The sequence below is a fragment of the Oncorhynchus clarkii genome, chromosome 3 (genome assembly GCF_045791955.1).
Source record: "Oncorhynchus clarkii lewisi isolate Uvic-CL-2024 chromosome 3, UVic_Ocla_1.0, whole genome shotgun sequence".
NCBI lineage: Eukaryota > Metazoa > Chordata > Actinopteri > Salmoniformes > Salmonidae > Oncorhynchus > Oncorhynchus clarkii.
In genome coordinates, this window is record NC_092149.1 from 7871058 (window position 1) to 7898872 (window position 27815).

The window sequence follows — 27815 nt, forward strand, 5'->3', positions numbered from 1 at the left end:
TCTGACAATATACCAGTAGTCATCTCTGACAATATACCAGTAGTCATCTCTGACAATATACCAGTAGTCATCTCTGACAATATACCAGTAGTCATCTCTGACAATATACCAGTAGTCATCTCTGACAATATACCAGTAGTCATCTCTGACAATATACCAGTAGTCATCTCTGACAATATACCAGTAGTCATCTCTGACCATATACCAGTAGTCATCTCTGACAATATACCAGTAGTCATCTCTGACCATATACCAGTAGTCATCTCTGACCATATACCAGTAGTCATCTCTGACAATGTACCAGTAGTCATCTCTGACAATATACCAGTAGTCATCTCTGACAATATACCAGTAGTCATCTCTGACAATATACCAGTAGTCATCTCTGACAATATACCAGTAGTCATCTCTGAAAATATACCAGTAGTCATCTCTGACAATATACCAGTAGTCATCTCTGACAATATACCAGTAGTCATCTCTGACAATATACCAGTAGTCATCTCTGACAATATACCAGTAGTCATCTCTGACAATATACCAGTAGTCATCTCTGACAATATACCAGTAGTCATCTCTGACAATATACCAGTAGTCATCTCTGACAATATACCAGTAGTCATCTCTGACAATATACCAGTAGTCATCTCTGACCATATACCAGTAGTCATCTCTGACAATATACCAGTAGTCATCTCTGACCATATACCAGTAGTCATCTCTGACCATATACCAGTAGTCATCTCTGACAATGTACCAGTAGTCATCTCTGACAATATACCAGTAGTCATCTCTGACAATATACCAGTAGTCATCTCTGACAATATACCAGTAGTCATCTCTGACAATATACCAGTAGTCATCTCTGAAAATATACCAGTAGTCATCTCTGACAATATACCAGTAGTCATCTCTGACAATATACCAGTAGTCATCTCTGACCATATACCAGTAGTCATCTCTGACAATATACCAGTAGTCATCTCTGACCACATACCAGTAGTCATCTCTGACCATATACCAGTAGTCATCTCTGACAATATACCAGTAGTCATCTCTGACAATATACCAGTAGTCATCTCTGACAATATACCAGTAGTCATCTCTGACAATATACCAGTAGTCATCTCTGACAATATACCAGTAGTCATCTCTGACAATATACCAGTAGTCATCTCTGACCACATACCAGTAGTCATCTCTGACAATATACCAGTAGTCATCTCTGACAATATACCAGTAGTCATCTCTGACAATATACCAGTAGTCATCTCTGACCATATACCAGTAGTCATCTCTGACAATATACCAGTAGTCATCTCTGACAATATACCAGTAGTCATCTCTGACAATATACCAGTAGTCATCTCTGGCAATATACCAGTAGTCATCTCTGACAATACACCAGAGAGCAATTACATAGATTAATAATGAAGGCTTACAATCACATTGGTCTGGTTATTAAAAATAACACATTCAAAATAATGTAAGCCTACTATTTATGTGTCCCAAATGTTCCCCTATTCCCTTTGTAGTGCACTACTTTTAAAGAGAGCTTGGGTCAACGGTAGTGCACTATAGGGAATAGGATGCCATTTGGGACACATTCCAAAGAAGCATAATTGCAACGCCGTACGGGTTAAGAATCAGTCTGCTCGTTAGCGAACAGGACAGACCTCAAACCAAATCATCAGTCTTCTTTGTTGACAATCTCTTCTCTCGTTAAGTAGATGGTAACACAACGTTCCAGTTGGACTTTGTTTGTTTGTTTGTTTTGTGACGTGTACTTTCTGGTAATGAGTGAATCTGTGCTGAGGGGGAATCAATAGCAGCACTCAGAGGTTTGGCTCAGGGAGAGAAGGCAAGTACGAACCCTACCCAACACTGAGCGATGGATGTATCCCACATGGCACCCTATTCCCTTTATAGTGTATCCCACATGGCACTCTTTTCCCTTTATAGTGTATCCCACATGGCACCCTATTCCCTTTATAGTGTATCCCACATGGCACTCTTTTCCCTTTATAGTGTATCCCACATGGCACCCTATTCCTTTTATAGTGTATCCCACATGCACCCTATTCCCTTTATAGTGTATCCCACATGGCACCCTATTCCCTTTATAGTGTATCCCACATGGCACCCTATTCCCTTTATAGTGTATCCCACATGGCACTCTTTTCCCTTTATAGTGTATCCCACATGCACCCTATTCCTTTTATAGTGTATCCCACATGCACCCTATTCCCTTCATAGTGTATCCCACATGGCACCCTATTCCCTTTATAGTGTATCCCACATGCACCCTATTCCCTTCATAGTGTATCCCACATGCACCCTATTCCCTTCATAGTGTATACCACATGCACCCTATTCCCTTCATAGTGTATCCCACATGCACCCTATTCCCTTTATAGTGTATCCCACATGCACCCTATTCCCTTTATAGTGTATCCCACATGCACCCTATTCCCTTTATAGTGTATACCACATGCACCCTATTCCCTTCATAGTGTATCCCACATGCACCCTATTCCCTTCATAGTGTATCCCACATGCACCCTATTCCCTTCATAGTGTATCCCACATGGCACCCTATTCCCTTTATAGTGTATCCCACATGGCACCCTATTCCCTTCATAGTGTATCCCACATGGCACCCTATTCCTTTTATAGTGTATCCCACATGCACCCTATTCCCTTCATAGTGTATCCCACATGCACCCTATTCCCTTTATAGTGTATCCCACATGCACCCTATTCCCTTTATAGTGTATCCCACATGGCACCCTATTCCCTTCATAGTGTATCCCACATGCACCCTATTCCCTTTATAGTGTATCCCACATGCACCCTATTCCCTTCATAGTGTATCCCACATGGCACCCTATTCCCTTCATAGTGTATCCCACATGGCACCCTATTCCTTTTATAGTGTATCCCACATGCACCCTATTCCCTTCATAGTGTATCCCACATGGCACTCTTTTCCCTTTATAGTGTATCCCACATGGCACCCTATTCCCTTTATAGTGTGTCCCACATGGCACCCTATTCCCTTTATAGTGTATCCCACATGCACCCTATTCCCTTTATAGTGTATCCCACATGCACCCTATTCCCTTCATAGTGTATCCCACATGGCACTCTTTTCCCTTTATAGTGTATCCCACATGGCACCCTATTCCCTTCATAGTGTATCCCACATGCACCCTATTCCTTTTATAGTGTATCCCACATGGCACCCTATTCCCTTTATAGTGTATCCCACATGGCACTCTTTTCCCTTCATAGTGTATCCCACATGCACCCTATTCCCTTCATAGTGTATCCCACATGCACCCTATTCCCTTTATAGTGTATCCCACATGGCACCCTATTCCCTTCATAGTGTATCCCACATGCACCCTATTCCCTTCATAGTGTATCCCACATGCACCCTATTCCCTTTATAGTGTATACCACATGCACCCTATTCCTTTTATAGTGTATCCCACATGGCACCCTATTCCCTTTATAGTGTATCCCACATGCACCCTATTCCCTTTATAGTGTATCCCACATGGCACCCTATTCCCTTCATAGTGTATCCCACATGCACCCTATTCCCTTTATAGTGTATCCCACATGCACCCTATTCCCTTTATAGTGTATCCCACATGGCACCCTATTCCCTTCATAGTGTATCCCACATGCACCCTATTCCCTTTATAGTGTATCCCACATGCACCCTATTCCCTTTATAGTGTATCCCACATGGCACCCTATTCCCTTTATAGTGTATCCCACATGCACCCTATTCCCTTCATAGTGTATCCCACATGCACCCTATTCCCTTTATAGTGTATCCCACATGGCACCCTATTCCTTTTATAGTGTATCCCACATGCACCCTATTCCCTTTATAGTGTATCCCACATGCACCCTATTCCCTTTATAGTGTATCCCACATGCACCCTATTCCTTTTATAGTGTATCCCACATGGCACCCTATTCCCTTTATAGTGTATCCCACATGGCACCCTATTCCCTTCATAGTGTATCCCACATGCACCCTATTCCCTTCATAGTGTATCCCACATGCACCCTATTCCCTTCATAGTGTATCCCACATGCACCCTATTCCCTTTATATTGTATCCCACATGGCAGCCTATTCCCTTCATAGTGTATCCCACATGCACCCTATTCCCTTTATAGTGTATCCCACATGCACCCTATTCCCTTTATAGTGTATCCCACATGGCACCCTATTCCCTTTATAGTGTATCCCACATGCACCCTATTCCCTTCATAGTGTATCCCACATGCACCCTATTCCCTTCATAGTGTATCCCACATGGCACCCTATTCCCTTTATAGTGTATCCCACATGCACCCTATTCCCTTTATAGTGTATCCCACATGCACCCTATTCCCTTTATAGTGTATACCACATGCACCCTATTCCCTTCATAGTGTATCCCACATGCACCCTATTCCCTTCATAGTGTATCCCACATGCACCCTATTCCCTTTATAGTGTATACCACATGCACCCTATTCCCTTCATAGTGTATCCCACATGCACCCTATTCCCTTCATAGTGTATCCCACATGCACCCTATTCCCTTCATAGTGTATCCCACATGCACCCTATTCCCTTCATAGTGTATCCCACATGCACCCTATTCCCTTCATAGTGTATCCCACATGCACCCTATTCCCTTCATAGTGTATCCCACATGCACCCTATTCCCTTTATAGTGTATCCCACATGCACCCTATTCCCTTTATAGTGTATCCCACATGCACCCTATTCCCTTCATTGTGTATCCCACATGCACCCTATTCCCTTCATAGTGTACTACATTAGACAAGAGCAGTGGTATTCAAACTGTTTCAGCTGGGATCCCATAACTTTTCGAGACCCCACCCCAAATCTAATGACGCAACCTTAAAATTGGTACATTTAGGTTTTTACATCAAAAAATTATCTTCAAAATGAAAAGAAACCAATAGATACATTTACTCAATAAAATTAAATGTGTCATTATTATCTCAAAAAAACGTGTATATTGTCCCATACAGTAATCTGTACTCTTATTTCTTTGTTCCCCAAAGTAGTTTCCCCGTGACCCCAACAGGGGTCATGACCCCGACTTTGAATACCACTGGAATATAGTATATAGTAGAATACAATGGTGTTGTACTAGAGCTGTACATTATATTATCAGCTCATGGGGTGGCAGGGTAGCCTAGTGGTTAGCATGTTGGACTAGTAACCAGAAGGTTGCAAGTTCAAATCCCTAAGCTGACAAGGTACAAATCTGTCGTTCTGCCTGCTGTTCCTAGGCCGTCATTGAAAATAAGAATTTGTTCTTAACTGACTTGCCTAGTTAAATAAAAATATTTTAAAAATCACATCTTCCTCAAACATGCCTGTAGTGTTCTTTAAAAGAAGTGCTCTCTGGCAGAAAGATATTTTCTGCAATCTTTATAATGTCTCGGTTAGCCTGGGTATCTGGGAACTAACCCTCAACAGCTATAGCAGCTTGAATATTATATTTGTAAAGATTGTTCTTTTCACTTCATTGTGATATCAATTATATATGAGGATATTTATATTAGCTCTGCTTATCATCAACCCCCAACACATTGACTACGACGTCCTAAATGGCACCCTATTCCCCAAGTAGTGCACTACTTAGAGAACAGGGTACCATTTGGAACACAGCATTATAGTCTTCTCATGGCCGGCTGCCTGCGTGAAGCTAATGACTTCTCATCAGAACACCACCATCTCCATCTCCTCGTGACAGGTTTAGTAGAGACAATATTTTATAGTTGCATGGTTTTTAGTGAAGCTGAGATTCCATATTATCCCGTATGATCTCCCCCCCTTGTTATTCTGGAGGGAGCAGTGAGAGCCGCCCAGGGCCCCAACAGTAGCATTAGCAGGGTTGCAGATTGAACAGAGAGAGAGCGAGTGGAGGGGGTAAAAACAGGGAGGGAGAGGAGAGAGAGATGACTAGTTTAGAGGAGCCAGGACTGAATGGACTCTGGAGTTCCTGTATGAAGAATCTTTGACAGGCGATCAGTGTCTCATTGGGACATACAGAGCTGAGTCCCTATCCCCTGCTGATAGAAACCCGATCTGAACATCAAATTGACCCAAAAATCACCATTTCCTGATAGTCCTCTACACTGCTTCCTGCATTTGCTCGTGATTCTAGAACCCTCTCTGGAAAAGGTCTAGGTGTTCAGATCAGTTCAGTGAAGCCACAAACACACACTTACTCATCAGAATGAGCAATGATGTGGTCTGGCAGAAGCAAGGTATGGAGCAGGTAACCTGATAGGGAACTCATCTTGGACCGGCTGCATCTTTGTCCCTTCTCCCACTGCTCTATATATCAGCCTCCCTTCTCCCATCTCCCACTGCTCTATATATCAGACTCCCTTCTCCCACTGCTCTATATATCAGCCTCCCTTCTCCCATCTCCCACTGCTCTATATATCAGCCTCCCTTCTCCCATCTCCCACTGCTCTATATATCAGACTCCCTTCTCCCACTGCTCTATATATCAGCCTCCCTTCTCTCATCTCCCACTGCTCTATATATCAGCCTCCCTTCTCCCATCTCCCACTGCTCTATATATCAGACTCCCTTCTCCCACTGCTCTATATATCAGCCTCCCTTCTCCCATCTCACCCTGCTCTATATATCATCCTCCCTTCTCCCACTGCTCTACATATCAGCCTCCCTTCTCCCACTGCTCTATATATCAGCCTCCCTTCTCCCACTGCTCTATATATCAGCCTCCCTTCTCCCATCTCCCACTGCTCTATATATCAGCCTCCCTTCTCCCATCTCCCACTGCTCTATATATCAGACTCCCTTCTCCCACTGCTCTATATATCAGCCTCCCTTCTCCCATCTCACCCTGCTCTATATATCATCCTCCCTTCTCCCACTGCTCTACATATCAGCCTCCTTTCTCCCACTGCTCTATATATCAGCCTCCCTTCTCCCACTGCTCTATATATCAGCCTCCCTTCTCCCACTGCTCTATATATCAGCCTCCCATCTCCCACTGCTCTATATATCAGCCTCCCATCTCCCATCTCCCACTGCTCTATATATCAGCCTCCCTTCTCCCTTCTCCCACTGCTCTATATATCAGCCTCCCTTCTCCCATCTCCCACTGCTCTATATATCAGCCTCCCTTCTCCCACTGATCTATATATCAGCCTCCCTTCTCCCACTGCTCTATATATCAGCCTCCCTTCTCCCACTGCTCTATATATCAGCCTCCCCTCTCCCACTGCTCTATATATCAGCATCCCTTCTCCCACTGCTCTATATATCAGCCTCCCTTCTCCCACTGCTCTATATATCAGCCTCCCTTCTCCCACTGCTCTATATATCAGCCTCTCTTCTCCCACTGCTCTATATATCAGCCTCCCTTCTCCCATCTCCCACTGCTCTATATATCAGCCTCCCTTCTCCCACTGCTCTATATATCAGCCTCCCTTCTCCCTTCTCCCACTGCTCTATATATCAGCCTCCCTTCTCCCACTGCTCTATATATCAGCCTCCCTTCTCCCACTGCTCTATATATCAGCCTCCCTTCTCCCATCTCCCACTGCTCTATATATCAGACTCCCTTCTCCCTTCTCCCACTGCTCTATATATCAGCCTCCCTTCTCCCACTGCTCTATATATCAGCCTCCCTTCTCCCATCTCCCACTGCTCTATATATCAGCCTCCCTTCTCCCACTGCTCTATATATCAGCCTCCCTTCTCCCATCTCCCACTGCTCTATATATCAGCCTCCCATCTCCATTCTCCCATCTCCCACTGCTCTGTATATCAGCCTCCCTTCTCCCATCTCCCACTGCTCTAAATATCATCCTCCCATCTCCATTCTCCCATCTCCCACTGCTCTGTATATCAGCCTCCCATCTCCCATCTCCCACTGCTCTATATTTCAGCCTCCCTTCGCCCATCTCCCACTGCTCTATATATCAGCCTCCCTTCTCCCACTGCTCTATATATCAGCCTCCCTTCTCCCATCTCCCACTGCTCTATATATCAGCCTCCCTTCTCCCTTCTCCCACTGCTCTATATATCAGCCTCCCTTCTCCCACTGCTCTACATATCAGCCTCCCATCTCCATTCTCCCATTTCCCACTGCTCTATATATCAGCCTCCCTTCTCCCATTTCCCACTGCTCTATATATCAGCCTCCCATCTCCCATTTCCCACTGCTCTACATATCAGCCTCCCATCTCTATTCTCCCATCTCCCACTGCTCTACATATCAGCCTCCCTTCTCCCATCTCTCCCTGCTCTATATATCAGTCTCCCTTCTCCCACTGCTCTATATATCAGCCTCCCTTCTCCCACTGCTCTACATATCAGCCTCCCATCTCCCACTGCTGTATATATCAGCCTCCCTTCTCCCACTGCTCTACATATCAGCCTCCCATCTCCCATTTCCCACTGCTCTATATATCAGTCTCCCTTCTCCCATTTCCTGCTGCTCTATATATCAGCTTCCCTTCTCCCATCTCCTTTCTTTCATCTCCCACTGCTCTATATATCAGCCTCCCACCTCTCTTCTCCCATTTACCACCACTCTATATATCACTCTCCCAGGAGCAGCCTGCATCTCTCACTTTATCTCTCTCAATCTATTCTCTCTCTCTTTCTCTATCACCCTATTTCCTCATCACCATACATAGTCAAAGATCCCTCTTTAGTAAGAGACACTCCTCTCTCTCTCTCTCTCTCTCTCTCTCTCTCTCTCTCTCTCTGTCTGTCTCTCTCTCTCTCTCTCTCTCTCTCCAGTTTAAGGGGCTTTATTGGCATGGGAAACATATGTTTACATTGCCAAAGCAAGTGAAATAGATAATAAACAAAAGTGAAATATACAATAAAAAATGAACAGTCTCTCTATCTCTCTCACGCCGCTTTAAAAATATTCACATAATTTAGCATAGATTAACATAGTTTAACATAGATTAAAAGTAGTAGCCAGAGGCCAAACATATTGATTTGGGGGGGTAAGTGACTGACCTGACTCCTTGATCTGCTGTGTGCTCCCCTGGTCATCACGGTGGTTGTCCAGCCTCAAGACAGACAGCAGGTGTTCTAGGATCTTCTCTGGGGTCCCTGACACCACCACGTACCTGTCAGAGACAACACTGTCACTGGACGAGTCGTCCTCGATGGAGGACAGAGAGCGACTGCTGCTCCACACCTCCTCTCCATCCCCCTCTCCCTCTGACTCCTCCTCGTCTATGTAGCGGAAGTAGGGGACATCGAAGGTGGGGACTTTGGTGGCCTTGGCCCCTTCCTCTGCCCGGCTGGCGCTGTCACTGCCCCCGCTTCCACTGCTGCCTTCCTCTGAGTCTTCCTCCTCATCCTCCTCCTGCTCCACCAGAGCCACCGTTGCCAGCAGCCTGCCCTCCTCCCGCTGCCGCAGGTCCGGGGGTTGCCGCGGCCGAGTGCCCATCCTCAGCATGTCCCTGTGCCCCTTACAGCCGGTACCATTGTTGCCGTGGTTACTGCTGCATGCCTTCCCTCAGCCACCCATTGGCCCATCCGGCTAGCTGTCCACCTGCTGCAGCTGCTATAGAGCCCTGGGAGAACCCTGGTCCTGTGGTCTCCCTACCCCAGAGAGAGTTCTCCACACCCAGCCTGAGACGGTGACACTCTCCCCTGTGTCTGCACAGCCAGTCAGCCAGTCAGCCAGCTACGGCTCACTCCCGGCTAACTCACTCTCTCTCACACACACACGCTAGCTCCATCCATCTGTGTGATGTGAGCTGCAATGCAAGCACACGCCGCCTGTGTTTAGAAGTGTGTGTGTGTGTGTGTGTGGAGACTGAGGAGGAGAAGGACTAGAAGGAGGGAGGAAAGAGAGAGAGTGAGAGGGAGGGGTGAAAGCGGAGAGACAGAGGCTTACCTCCTGTCCCCCTCTTCGGGTCTCCCCCCTCCCCTGGCCGATGCGGAGGGGGCTGGCCGCTGTGACGACACTCTCTGGAGCACCAGCACCTCCTGGCCCCGCTCCCGCAAACATACACGGACTGCCTCGTCACTGTGGGCCTGGAGGGAGGGAGGGAGGGAGGGAGGGGCATAATCACTAAGGAGATTCCCTGTCTTTTCTTTTCCTCTCACCGCATCCCACTGATTTCCATCACAATAGCCCTGTCACATCCAGTCCTCTGAATGAAAGACCCTCTCCATAGATTACAATAATCATTCATTCATTTTTTATCAGTAAACCCCAGTCAGGAATTGTATTTACAATCAAACGAAAGCATATTTTAATGAACAATTGTTCTTTAGAGGATATGAATGCTGTTTAGACCATGATTTATCTATCTGTCTTCCGTAACACTTTGGATGTGTTTTATGTGAGGAGCAGGTCTTAGTGTGGAGTAAAAACACTGGCTTTAAAGGGTTTGCTGTTGGCCTCAGAGGAGACAGCTCTGGGTTTTCTAATGTCACCCCTGTGTGCTCTGTGTGAGGGTTTCATAAGGAAGAGAGATAGGGACTGGTGCAGAAGACACGTTCACACACAGGAACACACACACACACCGCGACGGCAATGTCACTTAATCACCAGAGTGTTATCAATCTTTCCCAGCCTCCAGGCACATAGGGAAAACACTTAACTGGTCATCTCTCTCTCTCTCACTCCATCCCCCCTTCACTGTTCCTCCCTCGCTCCCCTCCCCCCCTCTCTTTCCACCCACACAGGAACAACAAACTCCTCTGCTGTGAATGCCTGTCCTCTGGCCACCCAGTCTCATGTAGTCATGGGTCAAGGATAGCAGTTTAACCCACTGAGACAATTACCACAACAACAACTACAACTTATGACTGTTCCTCACATGCAGTAGAGCAGAATAAGTTGTGAAGCAAAATCAATTACTATACAGTACATCATGTATATTCAGTAGTAGTCAGATTATGCAGTCCACTCACTCTGTGGGAATACCCATGGGTTGAATTGGGATATTGTAGTAGTAACTGTCCCAGATAATGGTGTTAAATAATATTACGAGGTTATTGCTAGTGTCGCTCTAGATTAGACTAAGAGACTAAGAGGCAATGAACGTGTGTGTGTGTGTGTGTGTGTGTGTGTGTGGGGTGTTGTGTTGTGTTGTGTTGTTTTTTTCCCCTTAAGTCCTAATTAAGAGTACATTATCTTTATCAATACCATTGGTTCAATAAGACAATAATGTGTTGAAGGGTGTGTAAATTAGAAAGAGAGTTACATCACCACTATAATCTGCATAGAGGGTTTAACACCGGCACCAATGCAGACGAAGGGGAAGTAACTAATTGAACCAATTAGGCCGGGGGATATTGGCTGGAGTGGAAACCGAGGGACACATGAAGGCCCTTTTAGGAATCGAGGTTGGGATGATGTGCAAGAGAAGTGTAGTGGGGGGTTGTGGGAACTGGGAAAAGGAAGTCACATTCAACCATTTGTAGCTGTTTGGGTCATAACTGGACAAACACAAACACAAACACACACGGATGCATAAATACCAGATGGAAATCACTGTTCAGTTACCTCAGAGAGCATTAGGGATTAGTAGAGGGAGTGGATGAATACTGGAAAACGAATACATAAACACACAAAAATAGTATTCTTCAACAACATAGCCTGTAAAGGTGATTGTAATGGACCTGCAATGGTGATTGTAATGGACCTGTAATGGTGATTGTAATGGACCTGTAATGGTGATTGTAATGGACCTGTAAAGGTGATTGTAATGGACCTGTAATGGTGATTGTAATGGACCTGTAATGGTGATTGTAATGGACCTGTAATGGTGATTGTAATGGACCTGTAAAGGTGATTGTAATGGACCTGTAATGGTGATTGTAATGGACCTGTAAAGGTGATTGTAATGGACCTGTAATGGTGATTGTAATGGACCTGTAAAGGTGATTGTAATGGACCTGTAATGGTGATTGTAATGGACCTGTAATGGTGATTGTAATGGACCTGTAATGGTGATTGTAATGGACCTGTAAGGGTGATTGTAATGGACCTGTAATGGTGATTGTAATGGACCTGTAATGGTGATTGTAATGGACCTGTAATGGTGATTGTAATGGACCTGCAATGGTGATTGTAATGGACCTGTAAAGGTGATTGTAATGGACCTGTAATGGTGATTGTAATGGACCTGTAATGGTGATTGTAATGGTGATTGTAATGGACCTGTAATGGTGATTGTAATGGACCTGTAAAGGTGATTGTAATGGACCTGTAATGGTGATTGTAATGGACCTGTAATGGTGATTGTAATGGTGATTGTAATGGACCTGTAAAGGTGATTGTAATGGACCTGTGAACGTGATTGTAATGGACCTGTAATGGTGAATGTAATGGACCTGTAATGGTGATTGTAATGGACCTGTAATGGTGATTGTAATGGACCTGTAATGGTGATTGTAATGGTGATTGTAATGGACCTGTAGTGGTGATTGTAATGGACCTGTAATGGTGATTGTAATGGACCTGTAATGGTGATTGTAATGGACCTGTAATGGTGATTGTAATGGACCTGTAAAGGTGATTGTAATGGACCTGTAAAGGTGATTGTAATGGACCTGTAAAGGTGATTGTAATGGACCTGTAATGGTGATTGTAATGGACCTGTAAAGGTGATTGTAATGGACCTGTAATGGTGATTGTAATGGACCTGTAATGGTGAATGTAATGGACCTGTAATGGTGATTGTAATGGACTGGTTGAACCAGGACTAGTGATTCTACATCTCTCTTCCATTCCATCTCATTATTTCTCTCATCGGATGTCTGAACATGTCAGCTTTGCAAGCAGCCATGCATGAGGATTTCTGACAAGTATACAGTTTGCATATTAAACCAATTAAATTAATGGTTGAAGCATTTGACATTCAGTAAAGTTGGTGATATTTGGGCAGTAGATACAGAGACAGAATAGTACCCTATTCCCTGTATAGTGCACTACTTTTGACCAGAGGCAAATGGGTGGGGGGATGGGAATAGGGTGCCATTTGGGATGCACATTATTAATAGGTGGTAGAGTACAGTAGATTAATAGGTAGTAGAGTACAATAGATTAATAGATGGTAGAGTACAGTAGATTAATAGATGGTAGAGTACAGTAGATTAATAGATGGTAGAGTACAGTAGATTAATAGATGGTAGAGTACAGTAGATTAATAGGTAGTAGAGTACAATAGATTAATAGATGGTAGAGTACAGTAGATTCATAGATGGTAGAGTACAGTAGATTAATAGATGGTAGAGTACAGTAGATTCATAGATGGTAGAGTACAGTAGATTAATAGATGGTAGAGTACAGTAGATTCATAGATGGTAGAGTACAGTAGATTAATAGATGGTAGAGTACAGTAGATTAATAGGTGGTAGAGTACAGTAGATTAATAGGTGGTAGAGTACAGTAGATTCATAGGTGGTAGAGTACAGTAGATTAATAAATGGTAGAGTACAGTAGATTAATAGGTGGTAGAGTACAGTAGATTAATAGATGGTAGAGTACAGTAGCCATGCACATTCTAATCATGTCTGCAGCTGGAGTAATTGGTGCCCGTTGAATGATTGACACTGCTGGGTCTGGACTGGAGTACTTAGTATTACATAATGAGGAGTCTACTGCATGCCACACGCACGCACGCACGCACACACACACACACACACACACACACACACACACACAAGCCTCTGCATGCCATTAGGCAGGCAGACAGGCTGGAAGTGGTTGCAGTTTTCTGCTCTAATTGACTATTGCACTGAGGCATCCAGGGACCTTCAGCACAGCACCACTTCCTGACACACTTCAACTGATCCCAAAGCATGGCCACACACACACACACATGCACAAACTAATGCACATCCACATAAGTAAAAAGCTGTCCATCAATGAGCAGAGCACTTTCCCCAACACAGGCAGTACAAAAATCACACAATCAGATCTGGACTCCCAAATGGCAGCCCATCTCCCCTCGTCAAAGGGAGTGCACTGTATAGGGAAAAGGTGCCGTCTCTGACGCAGATCTTACAGGGAGGGACTTTTTCATGCGTATCCAAAAAGACCATTAATGGTAATGTTATTGGCAGTTCCTTACACAGTACAGTGACTGTGTCCCAAAGGACACCCTATTCCCTACATAGTGCAATACTTTTGATCAGGGCCCGTAGGGGCTTTGGTGACAAGCAGTGCACTATGTAGGGAATATGGTGCCATTTGGGATGCAGGCAGTGAGTCAAGGTGGGATTTGCAGAACATAACAGTTTCCCAGAATCTGAGGGCTGTGCTTCTCGGCATCCTGCTTCACACCATGATAAAAGCTTAACAACACAGCTGCTTTCTATGAACCCTGTGACAGGCGCTTTGACAGACTAGTGCCCTGTACAGGGGCTGTGACAGACTAGTGCCCTGTACAGGGGCTGTGACAGACTAGTGCCCTGGGGCATTCTGGCTCGGACAAGGCTCACTTCATCTGAAACCTACATGGGGATGTCACCTCATGTACGTTTCCAACCACAGGTTGTCCAGTATTGAACATCATCAGATTATCCACTGATCCACAGCAGTCAACAGCTTGGCAGTGCATGACGTGTCACGTTACTGTGGACTGATGGACTGATGAACATCAAGGCTTTTAGAGATACTTTTGTAACCCTTTCCAGCTTTATGCAAGTCAACAGTCTTCTGAGGTCTCTTTTGTTCGAGGCATGGTTCACATCAGGCAATGCTTCTTGAAGAATTTGCTATCACAAAAGGCCCCAAAACGTTTGAGAACCCCTGCTCTAAAAAAACAACAACCTTAAAGACTGATACTGTATTTCGTGCTATGGCAACTTGAACAGTAAACCAAACTCGGGAGTAGAATCAGAAATCAGAGAGTGCCTCTGACCAGTCTACCAGCATCAGCCCCCCCCCCCCCCCCCAAACAGTTATTGATCACGTCTTTGCAGCTGCTGTGCTACTCTGTGGATGGGCTGGCCTTTGTGACCACAAGTGTCCATTTCTAAACAATGGCACTGGCCTCCACTCCAGACTGGATGCTTTTAATGAGGCAGAGTGCAACTCTCTCTCCTCTCTCTCCTCTCTCTCTCTCTCTCTCTCTCTCTGGGACACTGTGTTCCTGTAGAAGTGGTGGAGGTGACCTCCAGTACCACTAGAATGTTTCCTAACATAAACACTGTGGAGGAGAAACGCTCTCCATCACTTAGACCCTGATAGGTCACGTCCAGTTTGGCTGAACTCCTAACCCACTACTGTGGCTAAGCAGTGAAGCTCCCTCTGTTGGCTTGTTTAGTTATTTCAAATGTAAAAAATGACTGCTTAAGTTATGTCAAATCCGAAGAAATCAAGTTGAGCTGATAAAACGTACGTTTGATAAGTTGATAGCACTTTAAGTCAGGGTAGTAACAGCTTTCTAAATGGAAACCCTCCAGACACTGTTCTCCCGTTCAGAGGCACTGTGCAGGCTTAAGGGATGTATTGGCATTCTCTGTGTAACCACGGCTGAGGCAGCTCAAACATGTTCGCTATGAAGTCTGCAGCAGGACCTCCGGGGTCTTGATAGAACACAGATACACATATAATTCTCTCTCCCACTGAGAAGTGTTTACATCAGAGGGCTGTAGAAGAAGTGGTTTTTACTGATGTGATGTGACACAAGTCTGCCTGGGTTACTATCCAGAAGTGAGTTACTCAAATTCCTGCTTATGCCGTTAACCTCCAGTCCTTCTCTAGGAATTGGCTCTGTGATGAAAATAGATAAACACGACATCTGCACATTATCTCAAACTGTTATGTTCTGCAAGTGGACAAAAAAATACAATTAACAAGAAAACAAAGAAGACTGTGTTGGATGATCAAAACATTGATCCACTGTTCCTTTAGGAAAACATAGGAGCTATCTAACATAGGGAAACATAGGAGCTATCTAACATAGGGAAACATAGGAGCTATCTAACATAGGGAAACATAGGAGCTATCTAACATAGGGAAACATAGGAGCTATCTAACATAGGGAAACATAGGAGCTATCTAACATAGGGAAACATAGGAGCTATCTAACACAGGAGCTATCTAACATAGGGAAACATTTAACATAGGGAAACATAGGAGCTATCTAACATAGGGAAACATAGGAGCTATCTAACATAGGGAAACATAGGAGCTATCTAACATAGGGAAACATAGGAGCTATCTAACATAGGGAAACATAGGAGCTATCTAACATAGGGAAACATAGGAGCTATCTAACACAGGAGCTATCTAACATAGGGAAACATTTAACATAGGGAAACATAGGAGCTATCTAACATAGGGAAACATAGGAGCTATCTAACATAGGGAAACATAGGAGCTATCTAACATAGGGAAACATAGGAGCTATCTAACATAGGGAAACATAGGAGCTATCTAACATAGGGAAACATAGGAGCTATCTAACATAGGGAAACATAGGAGCTATCTAACATAGGGAAACATAGGAGCTATCTAACATAGGGAAACATAGGAGCTATCTAACATAAGGAAACATAGGAGCTATCTAACATAGGGAAACATAGGAGCTATCTAACATAGGGAAACATAGGAGCTATCTAACACAGGAGCTATCTAACATAGGGAAACATCTAACATAGGGAAACATAGGAGCTATCTAACATTGGGAAACATAGGAGCTATCTAACATAGGGAAACAGAGGAGCTATCTAACATAGGGAAACATAGGAGCTATCTAACATAGGGAAACATAGGAGCTATCTAACATAGGGAAACATAGGAGCTATCTAACACAGGAGCTATCTAACATAGGGAAACATCTAACATAGGGAAACATAGGAGCTATCTAACATAGGGAAACATAGGAGCTATCTAACATAGGGAAACATCTAACATAGGGAAACATAGGAGCTATCTAACATAGGGAAACATAGGAGCTATCTAACATAGGGAAACATAGAAGCTATCTAACATAGGAAAACATAGGAGCTATCTAACATAGGAAAACATAGGAGCTATCTAACATAGGGAAACATAGGAGCTATCTAACATAGGGAAACATAGGAGCTATCTAACATAGGGAAACATAAGCTTGTGGAATATTTACGACCAGGCAGCAATAACCTTCCATATCAACACAGGCTTCCTAGTGAAGATGACAAGTCTCATAATCAGTACCATACATTATGCTGTGCTGGCAGACATGAAAAATCACCCATTCACAACAACATGTAGGACACTGGCTTTAGTGCTAAGATACTGTATGTACTTTACTGTGGAGAGTTATCTCTGTGTTCAAAATGGATTTGTCCTGGTAGGCTTGGAATGAAAAATGCTCAGCAAATGCATTTTCTATGTAGGTGCTATAGATTACAACGGTGTTACAGGTAGCAATACGAGTATACACAGAGATAAGTACACAGCTGCCCCTGAACATGCAAGGCATAGAATGACAACGGTAACAGACTAGAAGAGGTGTAGAATACATTATTATTCTTCATGAAGGAAATGTTTTTCTACCTGCATTTCAGAGCATGTTGCTTTAGCATTCAGACCACATTCAAGACAGATCCTGTAATAAAAACATATTTTTGAGTGGTCTTTTCCTTTAAGAATTAGTCAAGCTGTAAAGTTTTCAAGAAGCATCACATCACTTTTTTAAATTGATTTAACTAGGCAAGTCAGTTAAGAACAAATTATTATTTTCAATTACATAAACCAACTCAGAGCTTTGCCTCTTGGTCATACTCAGATCCCACCAACAAAACAAAACATGTTCTATTTTCTTTTGATGTGGGCTTTATTAAAAAGGTTGAGAATAAAAATTGGTTTGAGGGCACAGCCCTACTTGAGACACCCACTTGACGTAGAAGAGTTAGTCCTATTGAATAAGAAGGTGACATTTACTGAAAGAACACACAACGACAAGGAGGTGTTGTTATCACATCTAAGATGGCATTTAAGGCCATGCTACGGTGTACAGTAGAGTCACGTTCATTGTGGTGAATTATGACAAGCAGGGTTACAGTAACCAACACTGCTCCAGGCTGTGTCCCAAATGGATCCCTATATAGTGACCTACAGTACTTTGACCAGGGTCCATAGGGCTCTGGTCAATCGTAGTGCACTATATAGGGGAAAAGGTGCAGTTTGGGACTCATCCCCAGTGTTTTAGAGAAAAGGTCAGGGACCTACAGCATTGAAATCCACCCTGAAACCAACACAATGTCTTGGCATGGTGGGGAGACTGAGGGGCCAGCCCACGGTGGGGCCAGCCAGGGGCCTGTGGAACTTACGTCAGCTCTTCCTGCCATTGTTGCTGTGTCGTTCTGCTGCACAGATAGAAACACAGCTGGCCAGGCAGGAAGGGAAGAACTGAGGCCATCATGGACTCAGCGCTCCAGGGTGGTTCTAGGTGCAGACCTAGGATCAGCTTCGCTCCCCCAGTCCTGACCTTAACCATGAGTGGGCAAAATGCTACATTTTCCTGAGATCAGCATCTAGGGGCAACTTCACCCTACACCGAGCTAGCCAATCAGAACACCACCTCCTCTCAAGTGTTCTAATAGGCTGTTGGATTTTGACACAAAATAGAGTGAGCGCTCTTAACCACCCAATAACACTGGATTCAGTTAACGGTATTGACATTGTGATGGTTCTAAGTATACGGTAGTTAGGAACAAAATTAATCTCATTTGTTTTTAACAGGTTAATAAGGCAGTCACAGTAGCTAGCTAGAGGTTTGTCAATCATTTGCCATATAGCTCTTACAGTAGGTGTATTCCAAGGTAACTGAATGGAGTGTTACGTAAGGACTTAATAATACTCCCCTCTAGATCCTTCTAGTTCTCAGAATAACAAGTGAGTGGGCAGGCAACAGGCTTGGTTCACTAGGGCAGGGTTCTCCAACCCTGTTCCTGGAGATGCCCTCCTGGAGGTTTCCACTCCAACCCTGTTCCTGGAGAGATACCCTCCTGGACGTTTTCACTCCAACCCTGTTCCTGGAGAGATACCCAACAGGAGGTTTTCACACCAACCCTGAACCTGGAGAGATCCTCCGGGCAGAGGCATTACCGGATAAGAACCATCCAATAATACCAGATGACAAGTTAAGATCATTTGGATGAATGGTTGGCTCTAGAGGGAGTGGTGCTTATAGAGGGAGTGGTGCTCTAGAGGGAGTGGTGCTCTAGAGAGAGTGGTGCTTATAGAGGGAGTGGTGCTTATAGAGGGAGTTGTGCTTATAGAGGGAGTGGTGCTTATAGAGGGAGTGGTGCTTATAGAGGGAGTGGTTCTCTAGAGAGAGTGGTGCTTATAGAGGGAGTGGTGCTTATAGAGGGAGTGGTGCTTATAGAGGGAGTGGTGCTTATAGAGGGAGTGGTGCTCTAGAGGGAGTGGTGCTTATAGAGGGAGTGGTGATTATAGAGGGAGTGGTGCTTATAGAGGGAGTGGTTCTCTAGAGAGAGTGGTGCTTATAGAGGGAGTGGTGCTTATAGAGGGAGTGGTGCTTATAGAGGGAGTGGTGATCTAGAGGGAGTGGTGCTCTAGAGGGAGTGGTGCTTATAGAGGAAGTGGTGATCTAGAGGGATTGGTGCTTATAGTGGGAGAGGTGCTCTAGGGGGAGTGGTGCTTATAGAGGGAGTGGTGCTTATAGAGGGAGTGGTGATCTAGAGGGAGTGGTGCTCTAGAGGGAGTGGTGCTTATAGAGGGAGTGGTGCTTATAGAGAGAGTGGTGCTTATAGAGAGAGTGGTGCTTATAGAGGGAGTGGTGCTCTATAGGGAGTGGTGCTTATAGAGGGAGTGGTGCTTATAGAGGGAGTGGTTCTCTAGAGAGAGTGGTGCTTATAGAGGGAGTGGTGCTTATAGAGGGAGTGGTGCTTATAGAGGGAGTGGTGCTTATAGAGGGAGTGGTGCTCTAGAGGGAGTGGTGCTTATAGAGGGAGTGGTGCTTATAGAGGGAGTGGTGCTTATAGAGGGAGTGGTGATCTAGAGGGAGTGGTGCTCTAGAGAGATTGGTGCTTATAGAGGGAGTGGTGATGTAGAGGGATTGGTGCTTATAGCGGGAGAGGTGCTCCAGGGGGAGTGGTGCTCTAGAGGGAGTGGTGCTTAAAGAGGGAGTGGTGCTCTAGAGGAATTGGTGCTTTTAGCGGGAGAGGTGCTCTAGAGGGAGTGGTGCTCGAGAGGGAGTGGTGCTTATAGAGGGAGTGGTGATCTAGAGGGAGTGGTGCTCTAGAGGGAGTGGTGCTTATAGAGGGAGTGGTGCTCTAGAGAGAGTGGTGCTTATAGAGAGAGTGGTGCTCTAGAGGGAGTGGTGCTTATATAGAGAGTGGTGCTTATAGAGGGAGTGGTGCTTATAGAGGGAGTGGTGCTTATAGAGGGAGTGGTGCTTATAGAGGGAGTGGTGCTTATAGAGGGAGCGGTGCTTATAGAGGGAGTGGTGCTTATAGAGGGAGGGGTGCTTATAGAGGGAGTGTTGCTCTAGAGGGAGTGGTGCTCTAGAGGGAGTGGTGCTCTAGAGGGAGTGGTGCTTATAGAGGGATTGGTGCTTATAGAGGGAGTGGTGATCTAAAGGGATTGGTGCTTATAGCGGGAGAGGTGCTCTAGAGGGAGTGGTGCTCTAGAGGGAGTGGTGCTTAAAGAGGGAGTGGTGCTCTAGAGGAATTGGTGCTTTTAGCGGGAGAGGTGCTCTAGAGGGAGTGGTGCTCGAGAGGGAGTGGTGCTTATAGAGAGAGTGGTGATCTAGAGGGAGTGGTGCTATAGAGGGAGTGGTGCTTATAGAGGGAGTGGTGCTCTAGAGAGAGTGGTGCTTATAGAGAGAGTGGTGCTCTAGAGGGAGTGGTGCTTATAGAGAGAGTGGTGCTTATAGAGGGAGTGGTGCTTATAGAGGGAGTGGTGCTTATAGAGGGAGTGGTGCTTATAGAGGGAGTGGTGCTTATAGAGGGAGTGGTGATCTAGAGGGAGTGGTGCTCTAGAGAGATTGGTGCTTATAGAGGGAGTGGTGATGTAGAGGGATTGGTGCTTATAGCGGGAGAGGTGCTCTAGGGGGAGTGGTGCTCTAGAGGGAGTGGTGCTTAAAGAGGGAGTGGTGCTCTAGAGGAATTGGTGCTTTTAGCGGGAGAGGTGCTCTAGAGCGAGTGGTGCTCGAGAGGGAGTGGTGCTTATAGAGGGAGTGGTGATCTAGAGGGAGTGGTGCTCTAGAGGGAGTGGTGCTTATAGAGGGAGTGGTGCTCTAGAGAGAGTGGTGCTTATAGAGAGAGTGGTGCTCTAGAGTGAGTGGTGCTTATAGAGAGAGTGGTGCTTATAGAGGGAGTGGTGCTTATAGAGGGAGTGGTGCTTATAGAGGGAGTGGTGCTTATAGAGGGAGTGGTGCTTATAGAGGGAGCGGTGCTTATAGAGGGAGTGGTGCTTATAGAGGGAGGGGTGCTTATAGAGGGAGTGTTGCTCTAGAGGGAGTGGTGCTCTAGAGGGAGTGGTGCTCTAGAGGGAGTGGTGCTTATAGAGGGAGTGGTGCTTATAGAGGGATTGGTGCTTATAGAGGGAGTGGTGATCTAAAGGGATTGGTGCTTATAGCGGGAGAGGTGCTCTAGAGGGAGTGGTGCTCTAGAGGGAGTGGTGCTTAAAGAGGGAGTGGTGCTCTAGGGGAATTGGTGCTTTTAGCGGGAGAGGTGCTATAGAGGGAGTGGTGCTCGAGAGGGAGTGGTGCTTATAGAGGGAGTGGTGATCTAGAGGGAGTGGTGCTCTAGAGGGAGTGGTGCTTATAGAGGGAGTGGTGCTCTAGAGAGAGTGGTGCTTATAGAGAGAGTGGTGCTCTAGAGGGAGTGGTGCTTATAGAGGGAGTGGTGCTTATAGAGGGAGTGGTGCTTATAGAGGGAGCGGTGCTTATAGAGGGAGTGGGGCTTATAGAGGGAGGGGTGCTTATAGAGGGAGTGGTGCTCTAGAGGGAGTGGTGCTGTAGAGGGAGTGGTGCTCGAGAGGGAGTGGTGCTTATAGAGGGAGTGGTAATCTAGAGGGAGTGGTGCTCTAGAGAGATTGGTGCTTATAGAGGGAGTGGTGATCTAGAGGGATTGGTGCTTATAGCGGGAGAGGTGCTCTAGGGGGAGTGGTGCTCTAGAGGGAGTGGTGCTTAAAGAGGGAGTGGTGCTCTAGAGGAATTGGTGCTTTTAGCGGGAGAGGTGCTCTAGAGGGAGTGGTGCTCGAGAGGGAGTGGTGCTTATATAGGGAGTGGTGATCTAGAGGGAGTGGTGCTCTAGAGGGAGTGGTGCTCTAGAGAGAGTGGTGCTTATAGAGAGAGTGGTGCTCTAGAGGGAGTGGTGCTTATAGAGAAAGTGGTGCTTATAGAGGGAGTGGTGCTTATAGAGGGAGTGGTGCTTATAGAGGGAGTGGCGCTTATAGAGGGAGTGGTGCTTATAGAGGGAGCGGTGCTTATAGAGGGAGTGGTGCTTATAGAGGGAGGGGTGCTTATAGAGGGAGTGTTGCTCTAGAGGGAGTGGTGCTCTAGAGGGAGTGGTGCTCTAGAGGGAGTGGTGCTTATAGAGTGAGTGGTGCTTATAGAGGGATTGGTGCTTATAGAGGGAGTGGTGATCTAGAGGGATTGGTGCTTATAGCGGGAGAGGTGCTCTAGAGGGAGTGGTGCTCTAGAGGGAGTGGTGCTTAAAGAGGGAGTGGTGCTCTAGAGGAATTGGTGCTTTTAGCGGGAGAGGTGCTATAGAGGGAGTGGTGCTCGAGAGGGAGTGGTGCTTATAGAGGGAGTGGTGATCTAGAGGGAGTGGTGCTCTAGAGGGAGTGGTGCTTATAGAGGGAGTGGTGCTCTAGAGAGAGTGGTGCTTATAGAGAGAGTGGTGCTCTAGAGGGAGTGGTGCTTATAGAGGGAGTGGTGCTTATAAAGGGAGTGGTGCTTATAGAGGGAGCGGTGCTTATAGAGGGAGTGGGGCTTATAGAGGGAGTGGTGCTCTAGAGGGAGTGGTGCTGTAGAGGGAGTGGTGCTCGAGATGGAGTGGTGCTTATAGAGGGAGTGGTGCTTATAGAGGGAGTGGTGCTCTAGAGGGAGTGGTGCTTATAGAGGGAGTGGTGCTTATAGAGGGAGTGGTGCTTATAGAGGGAGTGGTGCTCTAGAGGGAGTGGTGCTTATAGAGGGAGTGGTGCTCTAGAGGGAGTGGTGCTTATAGAGGGAGTGGTGCTCTAGAGAGAGTGGTGCTCTAGAGGGAGTGGTGCTTATAGAGGGAGTGGTGCTTATAGAGGGAGTGGTGCTTATAGAGAGAGTGGTGCTTATAGAGGGAGTGGTGCTTATAGAGAGAGTGGTGCTTATAGAGGGAGTGGTACTCTAGAGGGAGTGGTGCTTATAGAGGGAGTGGTGCTCTAGAGGGAGTGGTGCTTATAGAGGGAGTGGTGCTTATAGAGAGAGTGGTGCTTATAGAGGGAGTGGTGCTTATAGAGAGAGTGGTGCTTATAGAGGGAGTGGTGCTCTAGAGGGAGTGGTGCTTATAGAGGGAGTGGTGCTTATAGAGGGAGTGGTGCTCTAGAGAGAGTGGACGGTTCTTCCTAGAAGCCTCTATAAATGGTTACACCAGCCAATTTTATTTTAACATATATCATAAGGCCTTTATTTGAGGGCCTAGTTATATCCGAACACACTGGTGTTAGGAATCTCCTGGTTTACAGGCCAAATCAGGCCTGTAAGTCACATTATGCTGGCTTGCAAAGTGATATGTAATTCCTACTGGAATCCAGCCAGAGTAAGGATATTCAACATTGTCAATCCCCTGCAACCTGTATTCAAAATGACTGCCAGGTTAGGGAAGATTGAATACTGAGTCTACCTCAATCATCTAAACTGGAACAACCATCTCAGTAACTAACGGGTGCAATAAATCCAACTGAAAGGATATGTTATTTATCATTGTGTAGCATAAAGTTCATCCAAATGAATAAATGTACATGCAAAATACAGATATTACAATACATCCAAACATCTGAAAATATCCCTGCAATAGTCATTATTATATATGGTTCTATGCAAAACCCTACTTGCCTTCCAAAGAACCCTTTCTTCCAAAAAAGGTTCTTAGGATGTTAAAGGTTCTAGATAGAACCCTTTGCCTTACAAAGAACACTGGTTTTCCAAAAGGGTTATTCTGATCAAAACGGTTCTTGGTAGAACCTTATCACTCCGCAAAGAACCCTTTTGGAACCCTTTTTTCTAAGAGTGTAGTGTTTGAGAGTGTGAGGATTTCTCTAGACGAACTCTGTCACAGTGTTTGAGAGTGTTAGGATTTATCTAGACTAACTCTGTCACAGTGTTTGAGAGTGTGATGATTTCTCTAGACTAACTCTGTCACAGTGTTTGAGAGTGTTAGGATTTCTCTAGACTAACTCTGTCACAGTGTTTGAGAGTGTGATGATTTCTCTAGCCTAACTCTGTCACAGTGTTTGAGAGTGTGATGATTTCTCTAGACTAACTATGTCACTGTGTTTGAGAGTGTGATGATTTCTCTAGACGAACTCTGTCACAGTGTTTGAGAGTGTGAGGATTTCTCTAGACTAACTCTGTCACAGTGTTTGAGAGTGTGATGATTTCTCTAGACTAACTCTGTCACAGTGTTTGAGAGTGCCATGATTTCTCTAGACTAACTCTGTCACAGTGTTTGAGAGTGTGAGGATTTCTCTAGACTAACTCTGTCACTGTGTTTGAGAGTGTGATGATTTCTCTAGACTAACTCTGTCACAGTGTTTTAGAGTGTGATGATTTCTCTAGACTAACTCTGTCACAGTGTTTGAGAGTGTGATGATTTCTCTAGACTAACTCTGTCACTGTGTTTGAGAGTGTGATGATTTCTCTAGCTCTGTCACAGTGTTAATATTCTGTGAATGCAGCGTGACGTTGTCTCTCACCTCTGCTGTCCTCTCCGGGGCGGCCTTGCTGCTGTTGTTGTGATTCTGGAGGAAGCGACATCCGTCCTTGGCCAGTCTCTGGACCATCTCCAGATGGGACAGGTCCTCCTTGTCGTGCAGGGCACACACACCCCCCGGCTTCAGCGCCGGGGACACAGAGAACATGTACTTCAGGCCACAGTCCCACGACATTACTATAGAGTAGAACCAGCACGGTGTACTCGTCTCCTCCTCTCTCACAGTGCACTCCAAAGGTGTGTGTGAGGGGGATGGGCCAGTAAACCTTGAGTGTGTGTCTGTCTGGCTGTTTGTCTCAGTGTGTGTGTGTCTGTGAGCGCAGGTGAGTTACGGCCTCCTCTGACTGAGCCAAAGCAGATCCCTGTAGAAGCACCAACAACAGCTCCGGCTGGCTCTCTGGTTGGTCTGCAGATGCAGAAATAGAGAGATAGAGAGGGCTGTGAAACAGCAAGGACTCCAGGCGCCTCTGTTCTATATGCTTAGATCCAGAGGGAGAGAGATACTGACTGCTACTGCACCCTTCCCTTCCCTTTCACTGCTGGGGAAGGAGGGAGGGGAGAGAGGGAGGGGAGAGAGGGAGGGAAAGAGAGAGAGAGGGAGGGAGGGAAGGAAGGAAGGAAGAGAGGGGGGGAGGGAGAGAGAGAGGGGGAGAGACATGGAGAGAGGGAGGGCGAGAGAGAGAGGGGGAGAGAGGGGATCAGGAAACATCTGGTAAACCATTCAAGACCAGCCCCTGCAGAGGAAGTTCCACTATCTCTACCTCCCCCTGTCCATGCTGTCTGAGGTGGGCTGGGCCTGGGTGGGTGAACACTGGGGGGGGGGGGGGGGTAGACAGGGGAAGGTAGGGGGGTTTTGGACCCCCTGAGAGAACACAGAGGTAAACACAGTGGACGAATCTGGGTTCACTTTCCAACTATGACCGACAGAGCAAGACATTTTAGTTGATAGAACGTTCAGTGCTGCTGTCACAGAGTGGTCTGTCACAGGGTGGTCTGTCACAGGGTGGTCTGTCACAGGGTGGTCTGTCACAGGTTGGTCTGTCACAGGGTGGTCTGCCACAGGTTGGTCTGTCACAGGGTGGTCTGCCACAGGTTGGTCTGTCACAGGTTGGTCTGTCACAGGGTGGTCTGTCACAGGGTGGTCTGTCACAGGTTGGTCTGTCACAGGTTGGTCTGTCACAGGGTGGTCTGTCACAGGGTGGTCTGTCACAGGTTGGTCTGTGACAGGGTGGTCTGTCACAGGGTGGTCTGTCACAGGGTGGTCTGTCACAGAGTGGTCTGTCACAGGGTGGTCTGTCACAGGGTGGTCTGTCACAGGGTGGTCTGTCACAGAGTGGTCTGTCACAGGGTGGTCTGTCACAGAGTGGTCTGTCACAGAGTGGTCTGTCACAGGTTGGTCTGTCACAGGGTGGTCTGTTACAGGGTGGTCTGTCACAGAGTGGTCTGTCACAGGGTGGTCTGTCACAGAGTGGTCTGTCACAGGTTGGTCTGTCACAGGGTGGTCTGTCACAGAGTGGTCTGTCACAGGGTGGTCTGTCACAGGGTGGTCTGTCACAGGGTGGTCTGTCACAGGGTGGTCTGCCGTTGAGCTCGTCCTGTCCTTGCTCCGTTCTGTACTTTCTGTTATTGAATAGGTGGGCCAGACTGAAGAGTTGGGACTGAGTGACATTGAAAGTCCTTTGCACACCCTAGCTCCTACAGAACCCCACCGGGATGCATGTGATGATGGCTGAGTAGGTCTCATTCGTAAATTGATATTTATTTAATTGCCGTAGAAAATCTCTTAAATCTCAACTTTTTTTTCTCCAATTTTTGCCTAAAATGACACACCCAAATCTAACTGTAGCTCAGGCTCTGAAGCAAGGATATATGAGACAAGGACATCCCTACCGACCAAGCCCTCCCTAACCCGGACGATGCTAGGCCAATTGTGCGTTGCCCCACGGACCTCCCGGTCACGGCCGGTTACGGCAGAGCCTGGGCGCGAACCCAGGGTCTCTCGGTGGTTAAGGGCGCTGCAGTACAGCGCCCTTAACCACTGCGCCACCCGGGAGGCCACAGAGATTCATTCTCAGTATGATATGTGCTAGAGCAGACTAAAACAAGGACATTCATTCTCAGTATGATATGTGCTAGAGCAGACTAAAACAAGGACATTCATTCTCAGTATGATATGTACCAGAGCAGACTAAAACAAAGACATTCATTCTCAGTATGATATGTGCCAGAGCAGACTAAAACAAGGACATTCATTCTCAGTATGATATGTACCAGAGCAGACTAAAACAAGGACATTCATTCTCAGTATGATATGTACCAGAGCAGACTAAAACAAGGACATTCATTCTCAGTATGATATGTACCAGAGCAGACTAAAACAAGGACATTCATTCTCAGTATGATATGTACCAGAGCAGACTAAAACAAGGACATTCATTCTCAGTATGATATGTACCAGAGCAGACTAAAACAAGGACATTCATTCTCAGTATGATATGTACCAGAGCAGACTAAAACAAGGACATTAATTCTCAGTATGATATGTGCTAGAGCAGACTAAATCAAGGACATTCATTCTCAGTGTGATATGTGCCAGAGCAGACTAAAACAAGGACATTAATTCTCAGTATGATATGTGCTAGAGCAGGCTAAAACAAGGACATTAATTCTCAGTATGATATGTGTCAGAGCAGACTAAAACAAAGACATTAATTCTCAGTATGATATGTGCTAGAGCAGACTGGGTCTTAGCAAAGCCCTTCAACTGTACAGGAAGAAAACTGCTGATGCACACAAAAGCTAAACGAGAAATACCCCTGTTCTCTTCTCTGGTCTCCAGTATCAGAAGGGGTATCCTCCCTGCATCC

The 27815-nt window shown here is 46.0% G+C and overlaps 1 protein-coding gene across 2 annotated transcripts in view; it reads right to left on the reverse strand.

Annotated features, from left to right (window-relative positions):
* LOC139387264 (rap guanine nucleotide exchange factor 5-like) overlaps positions 1-25463 on the reverse strand; it is a 67887-nt gene extending 42424 nt beyond the window's left edge. Inside the window, exons 1-3 of one of the 2 annotated variants that reach the window (XM_071133389.1) lie at positions 24932-25463; positions 9956-10095; positions 9064-9176 (exon numbers count right to left, since the gene is read on the reverse strand). In XM_071133389.1, coding sequence (XP_070989490.1) covers positions 9064-9176; positions 9956-10095; positions 24932-25123 — 445 coding nt within the window. In that variant the 5' untranslated portion in view covers positions 25124-25463. Of the gene's footprint in view, positions 1-9063; positions 9713-9955; positions 10096-24931 lie in introns of those variants that run through there. The other variant, XM_071133382.1, reaches the window with a different exon arrangement.
* Positions 25464-27815: the final 2352 nt, after the last annotated feature.